The 13,375-nt window shown below is 34.0% G+C and overlaps 2 protein-coding genes across 2 annotated transcripts in view; both read left to right on the forward strand.

Annotated features, from left to right (window-relative positions):
* The first annotated feature begins 97 nt into the window (after window positions 1-97).
* Window positions 98-8,595, forward strand: LOC136033357 (dynein axonemal assembly factor 11-like). The gene is made up of 4 exons (XM_065714149.1): window positions 98-297; window positions 1,176-1,353; window positions 2,295-2,666; window positions 7,147-8,595. Exons 1-4 carry the CDS (start codon window positions 126-128, stop codon window positions 7,319-7,321), a joined length of 897 nt encoding a protein of 298 aa, XP_065570221.1. The 5' UTR covers window positions 98-125; the 3' UTR covers window positions 7,322-8,595.
* A 2,318-nt stretch (window positions 8,596-10,913) lies between these two features.
* The window catches only part of LOC136032679 (protein phosphatase 1G-like), a 38,007-nt gene continuing 35,545 nt past the window's right edge, over window positions 10,914-13,375 (forward strand). The window contains exon 1 of the mRNA XM_065712974.1: window positions 10,914-11,077. Within this exon, the coding sequence (XP_065569046.1) occupies window positions 10,961-11,077 (117 nt within the window). The 5' untranslated portion in view covers window positions 10,914-10,960. The remainder of the gene's footprint in view (window positions 11,078-13,375) is intronic.

Raw genomic sequence — 13,375 nt, forward strand, 5'->3', positions numbered from 1 at the left:
TTAGTGATGATTCATGTTTTTTTCGCTTTTTTCCGCAAGAGTTTCAAATGCGACGTGACTATGGCCGTATCGATCAAACAGTTCAGTGATACTCTAATAAAAAGTTAGATAAGCTAATTCAGAAAATGGATAGTAGCCTCTACAATTGCATTGTAGGCAAAGCAGGGGAAGCGTCATTGACAGAGCTAAAAGAGCTGAGTTTGGTCAATCAGCGATTCTCTACAGTTGATGGCATTGGTAAATGCTGCCCTGCTTTGGAAATATTGCATCTGCAAGGAAATAATTTACAGGAAATTGGTATGCAAAACACCAAACGATACACCTATCACTAATAGTGACAAAAAAGTAGTCATATTTGACCAAATGTCTTTTGCTTTATAAGCAAGCTCTCTTCTTAAAATAAATTCCAACAACAAGGATGGATATCGCTTTTTTATTTTTTAATTCGTTATATTCAGACTGTTAAAAATCCAAGAGATACTTTTATTCTTTGTCTTCATTCATATCTTATACAGAACATGTCTGTTGAATTTTCACTTGAAAAAGTCAAGATAAAGCTTAGATATGCTCAATTTATTGTTCTAACGTGTTCGTATCTCTTGACGTTAATCATCCTTTCAGTTTGACCAACAGTGAATTAAATAGAGCAATTACAAACGAAACTATTAAATTAAAGAATTTGAGACAGAAAAATTAATATTACTTACTTGGAGTAGAGTGCTAGTTTTGAAAATTATTGCCTTCGCTCTAAATATTTTGGCTTTCAAAACAAAATGGCAAAACGAAACTTTTGGATTTTATTTAACTATTTCATGCTACAGCTCCCTATTTCAAACATTTTCTACTTTTTGTGGGTTTCATGTTCACTTTTAAAAGTCTTGGTCCAAATTTAATTTCTAAGCTGGCTTAGCATAAATCAACCAAGATGACACATGTAATTGTTCCGTGAGAAACTCATTTATCCACGATATATTCACAGTGGGTATAAAATAAAAACTTTTAAAGTATTTGGTGGTTCTGGTAGCACGTTCAAAGTTCTCGTGTAAATTGGGTTCGGTGTCTGTTGTAATTAATTTTGAAGTTTATTCTTTCCCCATATTTCCTGAGTAGTATATTTTTGTACTATATTATCTTTCGGCGTGTATTTGGCAATCTCAAATTTAAAAAATTTACAGGTGATATCAGGAAGCTTAAGCACCTAAAAAGAGTGAATTTGACTTTAAACCTGCTTGGATCTATTGAAAAACTTGGATCCCTAGAAGAATTGGAGATAGCAGACTTCAGTTGTAACAATATCGCTAGCGTTTCTGAAGTTTGTGAGGAGTTAAAAGAGTGTCTAAAACTAAACGATTTGTAAGTATAGTCTTAAAAAAATAATTATATTTGATCATAGGATATACCCCGGTCTGTGCTTTGGAATTGGTTTCCAAAAATGTTGGGTAAGCAGGATCAACTATCTAAGAAGTCTTTTCGTAGTCATAATAAAAAGGAAACACTCTTTTTTTCTTATAATTCTTCAAAATTTAAGATGACAGTAAAACATCTCGCCAAACAGACTTAATACTCATACCTTAAAAAATTTTAAAGTTAGATGACAAATCCACGCATTTTGGCTGTTTAACGTCTGAGAAAGACACTAAATATTATGGCAGCAAAAATTTATGTAAAACCCTAAAACAAAATCAAGACATCGTATAAAATTTGAGAAATGAATAATGCCAAAAAATATTTAAACAATGAATTAGTGTCTGAAATTCTTTTTTCAACCTAGAAGGGTTAAAGGAAAAACAATCAGTCTGAATGTTCAGTAAGATCTAATAGAGAGTGGACTAATTCTCTTTACCTACCTTCCCGTTTAAATGATAACTGTAAATAACCACTTCTTAAGTTGTCTAAGCTTGAAAATAGAGACTTGGCCAAAAAACGTATTCATGGGCCAAAAGACTTTGCTTGAGCGTAAATATAAAGCACTCATCTATTTTAATCAAAATTTTTCTAGGCAACAAATGAATTTTTAACGCTAATCAAAAATAAAAGCCAACAATATATTAGCAAGCAAGAAGAATTTTGTTTGTTGGCCGACGTGTTCAAGCTGGCAAAGGAGTTCAAATCCTTTCAGAACCTGGTTTAAGTGTCTGCTCGTCTTTTTTTACCATTATACTATTTTCAAGGTTCATTGTACATCATATATAATTTTAGTCTTCGTATTTTTATGTGAAAAGGAAATTTTCATCATGCATTTACTCCATAAAAGGTTTGCAAGGGGTATTTGTTATATTTATAATATTTTTAAGGACATTGCTTGGCAACCCGTGCACAAGGAGTCCAAACTACAGAAACTATGTTATTGCCAGCCTACCGCAGCTATTAAGATTAGATCATGTGGAAATTACAAGGCTCGATAAAATACAAGCCACTGCTGACCTTGAAAACTACACAAAGGAATTTGAAACTTTTCAAAAAACGCAAAATATGGACAACAACGAGCCTGAGAGAAAAAAATCTCAAGAAACCCCTCGTAATTGGCCAAATCCTCCAGATTTCAGATTTCATCGGCCTAGGACACTTGAAATCCGTGGAAAGATGCTTAACGTTAATGAAGGTAACTTCATTTACGATGTTAAGGAATGTGAAAACTTCTACGAGATGGAGCTAAGTGTGCCCAAGTAAGTGCTTTTTATACGAAATTTTAAGCGCATCACCCCTTACTGACAATCCCTGGTGGCCATCCCTGGTTCCTGGGCTGGGATGACCCCTGGTGTTCCCGAAAAATCCTTCATACTACTAGAATGTTACCTGAATGAAACACGGTTTACTGAACTCATTGACTTATACTTTTGCTCTGCAGTTCCATTAAGTCGATTTTAGATAGAAATATTTAAAATGTAATCAACCATTTTTTAATTGTTTAGTTAATCTGATTAAAAAATAATTTTGAGAAAAACCTTAATTACCCACTTTAGAAAGCAAAAAAATTTGCAGCATATCTATAATCTTGTTCAATATAACTATTTTATTTATTTTTTATGTAACCTATGTGTACTTTCATTCTTGTTTTTCAAAAGATAAAAAAAAAGATTTCATGTCGTCTTCCCATAAAAAGAAAAGAATTTGAGAAAACTTAACATTGTTTTGAAACAGTTTGGTTAAATGCTGGCTAGTTTCTTATCGGGGGTATTTAAAAAGTTTAAACAAAGGTAGAATAAAAAGAAAATATAGAAAAATCCTATTCAGAAATTCAATATTCATCATTTAAATTATGAAACAAATATTTAACTTCTGCTTGTCCAAAATAGTCCATACCACTAAATCCGTCAAGTCATAGTATCAAGTTTACATTTTCAAGTACTTTTCAAAAAGATAAATTGCTACCTCACAATAACATGCACGCTATTAACTAAACTTACTTTCCCGTTAATCTCAAGTGATTAAAACAAACACTGTTCTATAAGGCAACCTTTAAATAATAACAAAATTATAATAGTATACTTTTTCTTCAAGATATGTTCAACATCCTTAATTGAAACTGCTTCATAAGCGGAAATTAGAAATCCCTGTGGAATAGAAATATCCCCATAAACAGGATGTTTTTGCTATTATATAATAGAAACATTTTTTTTTCAAATGAGCCTAACACTACCTCGTGAGTCAACTAGTACACACTTGTCACAGACAAAAGATTTATAATACAGAAGTTTGACTGGTCTACCCTTCGGTATTATAAAATCTGGTCGGGTATTGGGCGTGCCTTGCAGCTATTTATAGAATAAACTATTTTTTTCAACTTGAAGTAAGGAGCAGCACTAAAATTCCAAACGAACTGAAATTGTTACCTATAACGAAGGGGCAGTCCCCCTCCTCAATACATTACTTTTCAATCTAAGGTTTGAGCACTGTTAGAAAAGTTTTTATTCAGATTCAACGGCCCTTGTGTTTCTAGAGTCGTTCTTAAAAATAGGGAAAAACAGTCAAAATGTAGTGTAAAGAGCAAGGTCTTGAAGATGGGGCAATCCCATCAGTTAGGGAACAATTTCTGTTCGTTCTGAATTTTAATTCTGCTCCTTACTTTCAGTAAAAAAAAAAAATATTTAGTTTACGGTCGCTTTTAAACTAATGCCGGTGAATCTGCCTCACCCTCCATGAAAAAATGGATTACATTTTCAACACAAAATGTTTGGAAAAAACTACTAATACCATTCTGCTGAGTTAGTTTAATTATGACAATAGGAACGAGACTAATTAAAAAATAATTTGTCTTTTTCTTCGTTGTTCTAGAAGTTACTATGATAGATGTTCTTAAAAGTTGGCTTCGCTTCTCATTGATATTTGTAATTAGCGATTTCTCATTGCTAAGACAGAGAATGTCAAATACTTCCCCATAAGGAAGGGTTAAATTATCCAAACGATTTAAATCTTTGTTTATTTTTGGATGATGGTCAATGCATGAGCTTTATAAGTGGTCTGGATGGAAGAGAATTTAAGACCGGTAATTTCGAGTGAAATTTGTTTGCCTTGGGCCCTTTTAGCTTGAACTGAATATATTCTAACGCTTTATATTGAGGAGGAATCAAAGTCTGGGAATCTGTCCACCCCGCTGGCCTATGCGGTCCCTAGACCTAATGGCATTATTTGTGGTTGGGAATGGGTGTCTAGGGCAGGGCAGCCGATCTTGTGATGGGAATAGATTTATAAGCGATTCCTAAGGTACTTTGAATACAGGTCTATAGAAACTCGTCATTCTATATGTCATTGAAACTTGGCCTTTACCATTTTCCATGTTTTACTTTCCCCGCAATATTATAATATAATACACCCTCTCAAGGCCGTATCCAGGATTTCTTTTTTTTGTGGAGAAGGGAGGGGGGTACAAGAAAAATTTTCAGGGGGGCACAAAAAACTTTTAAAACGCATCAAAAATTTGTTTATATTCATTTTTTTTACGAGTCGGACAAATATATCAGGAGGATTCAAACCCCCTATCCCTCCCCTCTGGATACGGCCCTGCACCCGCCATTCTCCTTCCGATTTCCAGAAAACATAAACGCCATAAAAGCCATTTTAACACAAATCATATTACTATTAGATAACAGCTTCTTAATCTAAGAATTCAATTCAAAAGTTTAAAATTGGGTAATATTAAATATCGAAATTTATATAGGGAAGATTGGTTCACGATCAGCACGGCCCACGTTTAACCAAAGCAAATGACTTCAATTTAAAAACCTATGAGGAGCTTTAGTGGACTATAAAAGCATTGACAGATGGTAGTTTAATTTTTAAAATCTCTGGCCTTGATTAATACTTTTACCAAAAATATCAGATTGAATCACGCTTTATGGTGGTTAAATATGGAATTTTGTTCAATTTTGTCTGAAGGCCTACGCCTAATTACGAATACTAGGAAGTCAAAAACTCATGTTAAATTCCCATATTATTTGCCTGTCTCTTAGCAGCTGTCAACACATGCTATCTTCACTGATTTTCTGTTAGCATTTTTTCATCCCTTGGGATGGCAAATTCCCACGTATGATAACGATATCCAGCGTAGGTTTTCTGTTTTTTCTTTGTTTGTTTTTTTTTTTGGGGGGGGGGCTTTTATAACGCATCAAAAGTTTGTTTAATATTCATTTTCATTAAGTTTTTTACAAGTCAGACAAACATTCAAGGGGGGCATTCAAACCCCTGATCCCCCCCCCTCTGGATACGGCTTTGTACCATCTATCTTATTTCCGATTTCCAGAAAACATTGACACGATAAATGCAATTTAACATAAATCATATTAGGATTAGATAATAGCTTCTTTTTCTAATAGTTCAGTTCAAAAGTTTAAAGTTGGGCAATATCAAATGTCAAAAATTGCATAGGGGAGACCGGTCCACGTTTCATCAGCACGGCCCACGTTTAACCAAATCAAAGAACCTCAATATAAAAACCTGTGGGTACTTCTGGTGGACTATAAAAGCTCTGCTAGATGGCTCAGATAGTTTCTTTTTTCGAAACGTCTGGCCTTTGGTTGATACTTTTATGAATAATATCAGATTGAATCACGTTTTGTGGCAATTAAATCTGGAATTTCGTTTAATTTGGTCTAAAGGCCTACGCTTAATTACGAATACTAGAAAAGCCAAAAACTGGCGTTATATTCTCTTATTAACGGAGCTTACAGTCATGCTCTTTAAGAAAGGAGATACAAAAGAAGGTGACAACTACAGAAGCATCAACTTTCTCTCAATTTCGGCTAAGCTTTTTTCGGCCATAATACTAGGAAGACATAATACTAGTTGTAGGTCACAACTTTACTCAGATCAAAAGACATGGACACCTAATTGCTGAAAAGTTTTTCCAGACGTGAAATTTGCCAAGGATTTTGAGCTCATAGAGGCCGACAAGCAAAGGCTTCAGGAATTCCTGAACAAACACATGAAGAAAGCTGAATAGTTTGGGATACACATCAACACCTCAAAATCAAAACTAAGTCAATTAGCAGACACATATACTAGAAAATGAAAGAAGAAGATGCGAACAATAAAAAGCTATACAAAAAAAGAAAAACAGAAAGAAATTCACATTTTATAAAATACATGTGTAATTTAAAAAAAAATCCGAGATGATGATTCAAAAACAACACCAGCCTATAAAAACATTTTTGCAATATTATGTATGTCCGTAACTTATTGGCTGATACAAGATTCTAAGGAAATGTAACGATTTCGCTTTATCTTAATCCTAGGTTTAAATAACTAAAACTGGAACCAGTTAAAGGTCTATTATTACAGTTATATAATAAAAATATATACTATAGCATATGTACAAAAAAAGATTAGCCCCCACTTTTTCTTCCTTAAAGATGTGTTGAAAATTCTATGATTTGTTGAAACTCTTCCCCTAATTTAGTCCTCTGTGGGCTCCCAAGCTAGAATTTACCTATTGCGATTCGAAGGCCAAATACTGTCGTGCTACTTTTTCAAGCTAGAAAATATTGCAGCACTGTCAATGGAAACCTCCTTATCATGTACAATGGGCAACAGGAAAGAAAATTTAAGCGTAGGTGAACGATCTTAGACTATATACTTTAAGTGTTAAAATTCAAACCCTTTTATTTTCATCTCTGTTTGTGTTACGCCTTTCCAGCTTTTACTTTTCAGATTTGTCTACAGTGATGATATTGGGGTCGACGTTCAGAAGACATATGTAAGAGTAGATGTCAAAGGGAATGTTTTCCAGCTTGTCTTCAATGAAAATATTGATTCCCAAAATTCGAAGGCCCAGCGATCATTAGCTACAGGAAAACTTTACATACGAATGCCAAAGCTGAAGTGAGCCAAAATATGAGATAGTGTCATTCGAATGGCAGTGCAACCTTTTGGGTGGCAATAGTCTAAAAATTCTACCAAACATCCTACTTTTAGTTTCCTTTTTTTATTCTTAATTTGATGTTTACAACACAAGAACTTATTATTGTATTGGTGTTGTTTTGCTGAATTGAATGAGTGTATAATAGTTTAGGCAGCTATATATAGTTTAAACGCAAATCACTTACGCGCAAAACATTCAGAAAAATAAAAAAAGTGTCTTACCAGTCCGCTTCATTCCAAAGGTTAGAACTCAGTTAATTGAACCCTCTATCAAATAAGTCGTCTTTCAACTGATGATCCGTTAAACTCAAACCCCAGATGACTCAACATCAGTTTAAGTCAACCCCCATCTAACTCAAAACCATGCAAACAAATCCCCGTGCAATTCAACTCCAATTTAAACTTAAAACCATTAAACTTAAAATTTAAAACTGAACCCTCATGCAGTTCCTTGCTCCGAGAACATTGGATGGTTTCCCGTTTTAATGCACCAAAAATGTTCCATTGACCCACTAGTTCTGGAAAAAAAGAAAGAAAAGGAAGACATGACAGCGTATCAAGCTCTTTTTTATAATTTCCAAGAATTTCTTTCGTAATTGATCTTATTGTTGAATTAAAAATATTGCATTAAATCATTAAATGTGTCAGCTTTGAATTTGAATAAATTTTCATTCACTTTGTTTCAAAACATTTCTTCTTTATTTTCCACTTGCAAATGGGGCCGTAAAGGCGGGTGTTCAAGAGGGGAATTATAAAACCAGCTTACAGGTTTTCGATCATTAGGATCTCAGTGGTAGATCTTTTATCGTTTCAAGTCTTTACAATCCAGAAAAGACACTAAAACCAAATGTTGGTCCCATAAGGCATTCCATGATGGAATAATAATGAAAATCATGTAAATACGAGCATTGAGTTTCACATGAACTTAAACGGCTCTTTATGATGTTCTAGCGTCTCATTAGCACTGTAGAAATAAAAAAGAAAAAAGAGACTGATCAGCGTTTCCAGCTGTTTTTAACCATAAATTTGTCTCCGCAATAATAGTAATTAAAAGTAATCCCTACTATTAAGATGAATCTAAACAATGGCTATCATTCCTGAATCGGCATTAATGACAATTTTTTTAACATGTTATTAAGGTTCTGATTGTGGTTTTCAGTGTACTGAGCTGCAGCTATTGCTGCAACTATGAGATTCAGGTGTGTTGGGGCGCAGTGCATGAAAAGTTTTTCTAATTTAAAATGTGGTGGTTTCGCATTGAAGCAGTATATAAAACTTCTAACGTTAGGATTAACCAAAGGATAAGCTCCATTTCATTTGAGTCAACTCTTATCACCTCCGACAAAACTGGCTAACTTATAATTTTTAATCATATTGTTGATTTGAGAAAGGTTGAGCTAAATGAGGTTGAGTCAAATAGGGTTGGGTTAAACAGAGAGTAAATTGCATGAGGATTGAATTAAATGAAGGCTGAATTGCACGGGTGTTCAGTTGAATGTGCGTTGACTTAAACTGGGTTTCAGTTGAACGGGGGATGAGTTGCACGAGGATTTATTTAAAAAGGGGTTGGCTATTACAAGGGTGGAGGAGGGGGAGGGTCAAAAGGGGCTCTAGTTTCTTGGGATTGATTTGAAAATGGTTCATATGCATGGGAGTTGAGTTGAATCGACGGGATTTGAATTTCATGCAGGTTGAAATATACTGGGATTCATCCAAACAAGGGTTGAGTTTCACGACAGCTAAGATAAGCGGATTCAGTTTAACAGGGTTCAATTAAACGAGAATTCAGCGGAAAAGGAACTGTTTAAACTTCCTCTCCCAAAATTTTCTTTTGGCCTTAGCCATGTTTGCAGCAAGTGCACAAGGCATGTGAATTTTGGCCCTTATTTTTAGTACTTTTGAATATTAGATATTATGTGACTACATTTTTACTACAGTTAGTCTCAAGCAGTTAATCCTCTGCACTCACAGCTAATCTGATTATATTTATCTTTGAGCCCCCAGTTAGCTTTTCATAACTCCTGTCATGAAGTAAAGTCAGTGCTTAGTCTCTCAAGGAGTTTCGAATTTCGCTTGTGATTTATGAACTCTCAACAACAATGGTCTTAGAGTATTTAAAAACAACTTAAATTTAGTTTCTCTGAAAATTTACGTGACAATCTGACAATCGCCCTGCTAATAGAATAGTAAACGACGTTTTGAAGTTGTCAGAACTCTGGTTGACTTGATTGCATTCAAGTCAACTATAATCAATTACCGTGCTATAATATATCAATTATCTTGCTCAACTATAATCAATTACCTATAATCAGTTCCTTGTTCAAACCACCAGCAAAAGGTTTATAATACAAATCAAGACAAATGCCGAACTAAGCAATTTAATCGCAGCTGACATATTAAGTGCTTGTGCTTGTTTGTCTTCAATGTCTTCCAACAATCGTTTAAGTGAATTTTGTCCGTTAAAAACAGATTTACTTAGTACATTTTATCTGAGGTAAATAAAAATTACTTATGAGATGATAATGAATTTTCGTGTGATTACTTATCGGTTTTAATCTTGTTAATGTTTAATAAGTGTTGTTTAATAGGTATAATTAATTGATTGAATAATTTGGATTCAATACTCATGATGCGCACTGAATCTAGAAATTGGTACTGGAGATGTTCATTTACCTCATCTCAAAAAATGGAGCTGGAGGTATCCATTTTGCCTAATCTTAGAACGTCATTTTGTTTTGTTATCTTGTAGCAGAGAGATTTAAAAAACTTCAAAACTGACCATTGCAGTCGTCTTAAAAGTCGTCCCCTGGTGCCATCAAGCTTAAGAACGGCACTGATCCCAGCGCTGGATTTCTTAAAAGTATTTAGTACATTAAAAAAAAATTAATTCATTGATATTTTGTCTCAGTTGCAATAAACATACATAGATAAGCACTTCATAATTTTTCTTGTCAATCATTTGATTTGGATATCAAAGAAACTAACTAGTGGTAGCTGGTAACTAATTAAAACACTGACTGCTGAAATATTGACTTGGAGAAAAATTCAGTCGATACCTATCCTAAAAGTACTTGAGTTAAAAAAAACTATAACCTGGGCCTGACGATTATGCCTAAGCTACAAATGAATAACTACTTTGCTCATAGTTAAATAAGAAAATAGGCTTTTTAGTAATGCAAAAAAACTGTGCTCTTTTGTGAACAGCATCAAGGTAGAAGACATGTTTAGTAATGCAGTAAAAATAGGGTCTTTCAGCAGAATTCAGTCTGGTGAAATATGGTAACATTTTAAGTCACAGAAAGTTAAACGAAGGCTTTGATAACCAGCTTAAGGGGTTTGTTTGAAACGATAACATTGATTAAATGCTTCTCAAATTAAGAATAGTATTCAATCTGTGCAAAATAACCTGTAATCACCTTCGAAAGAAAAACTGCATGGTTTTGTCGGTTGTGTAGTTGCACTTTAAATACATATGTTAGGAACTTTAAACGGGTTTAGCCTGCGTAAAAAGTAATTTTTTGAATATTGATTGGAATTCCGAAAATATGAAACTGGAAACAGTGAGCGCAGCGCCAATTTTGAAATCTATAAGAAAACGTGCAAAATGGGAGCATACCTTTCTGAACCAGTTACTCAAAAAATATCAGATGATGAAACTTCTGCAAAAAAACGAATTGTATGTGGTTCTTCATCAATGCAAGGATGGAGAACATCCCAGGAAGTAAGTTTGTCTCAGGCCTGGTTTTGTTCCAGAGATAGATTGGTTAGGTTACAATTAATTCAGCTTTATTGCCACATAAACTGCCAAGAAGGACCCAATAACTATGCCAACAAGGCTTAAGTGTAATTTAGGAAAAGAATGCTTTGTCTTTCCTCTGTGTATATCATAAAATCACAATTTCAGACTAACTTTGTTGAGTGTTTGAAGGACTAGGCCTATGTTCAGCTGACAAGACCCCCAAAATAAAGACAGAAGAAAGCTAGCTGATAAAGCCCTAGTTTTGGGGCTTCATTCTCTCATGAAGTAACTGAGTAAGCTGCATAGGACCCACAGAAATTTATCCATGGCCTTAAATGTATCCTATAAACTTGTTATCAGGTTATCATCTTTAAATCTATCATTTCCTTATTTCTAGGGTTTAGAAGATGACAGGTGCTTAGATGACCTAAGGCTTGGCTGAACCATTGAGATTTTTACAAAGGACATTTTAGCCTGCCTTAATAGGCTATAGAGGTTTCAGTCTCTTTTTCACTGGCTCTTCTTATTTAAAGATGCAATTTGTTTTTCAAAAGGATTTCTACTTATATCAAGGTCTTTTTCCTAAATTTAATAAATGAATTTTTAGATCTTCAAAACTTTAATCTGTAAATCAGGCTATTGGCTAGTAAAGGTACAAGGTTCAATACATTTTCCTTGTGTCTCGTTTGAGTAACACTTCTTTTTCTCAAGGTTTCACTATTATACAAAAATTGTAAAACATCAATGCTCTTTGAGAGGAAAGGAGTAGAAGTACATAGACCTAGTTTAAAATATATTGGTTAATTCCCAAGATTTTTGTTCACTTTCTTACCTTAAATTGCAACTTGGAGCAATTGAAGGATTTCCCATCCTGTAGCATTGCTCAGCATTTCTTTAAAAAATGCCATGTGGATCAATTCGGAATTGTTTTGAATATTGATCTTATTGCTCTACTCCTTGTCAAGTGAGGCTTTGAATTCTTTGATGGTCTTACTGGATACAGTATGATTGCTCAGTTAGTTCCACTGGTCTACTACCCAGTTGGTTAGGAAGTGATGGCATTCCCTCTTCTGAGTGTTGACCTTTATGAGCTTCTTAGAATGACCCCTTGTCTGCTGTGATGAATCAATGAAGAAGAGACCATGAATTAGATTGTTGTGAATCAATTTGTAAGTGTTATGTCACCCCTTTTTCTTTGGTAAGTCATACTGTATAAGTTCAGAGTTTGCAGTCTCATTGGGTAAGGAAGATGTTGGCACCTGTCTACTATCTTTGTTGCTTTCCTGTGTACTTTCTCTATCATGTCCTTGTCCACTTTGTAGAAAAGAGATATAATTGACATGCCAGTTTTTCCAAACTTTTCTCCAAAATAGACAAAGCCCCCCCCCCTCCATCTAGTATTTCTCTATGAAATGATAAGAACAACTAGATAAATATAAGATATGAATAAAAGTAGAAAGAAGCATCATACTCTGATTAATAGAAGCATTGCAGTTTAAAAAGTAGGAATCTCATCATAGGCCTAATAATATTTTTTTATAATTTTAGATATAGCCTATGGCTATATTGGATTCAATGTAAATTGGGGGGGGGGGTCTTGAAATTGACTGTTGTCTTTGAAAAATCTTAGTTTATAATAATGCTTCTATTCTAATTATTCCTTCACAAGAGCCATCTAGATTCTTTCAGAAGAGTCAATAGAACAGAGTGTTACAAAAAAACCTAGTTATTTCAAAGGGAAGTTAAAAGATTGTTAACCTATGAGAAGCAAAAAAGAACAAAATTATATGATAACTCAAACTGAAAGCAAACAAAAATTACCATAAATAAATAAGACCCAAAATAAATAGAAATTAAGGTAAATGTTTAGTTTCATTACAAACTGTCTAAAGTGAGTGTTGCTTCATATAGCAAGATTCTGATGATTACATATTGTTTCTTTGTCATTATTAGAGAAGTACATCCATTTTTTAGATTTCTAAAATTCCCCTTTAATAAGACTAAAAACGCATAAAGTAGGCTTGCTTACAGGTAACATTACCTATAGAGCAAAGAGTATTAGTTCATGAGTCCTATGGGGAGAAGGGCAAGGTCTTTATTCTATTTTTTATTCAACCAAGAGTGATAAAACTAAAAAAAACCTGAAACAAGTTTTAGTCAATAAATATAGAATACAGACCTCACCCTGCTGCCTGCAGGGCTCATGGACTAATACACTTTACTCTCTAGGTAATGCTACCTGTAAGCAAGCCCACTTCATACATCTTTAGTTTGCCCCAT

The sequence above is a fragment of the Artemia franciscana genome, chromosome 11 (genome assembly GCF_032884065.1).
Source record: "Artemia franciscana chromosome 11, ASM3288406v1, whole genome shotgun sequence".
Lineage (NCBI taxonomy): Eukaryota > Metazoa > Arthropoda > Branchiopoda > Anostraca > Artemiidae > Artemia > Artemia franciscana.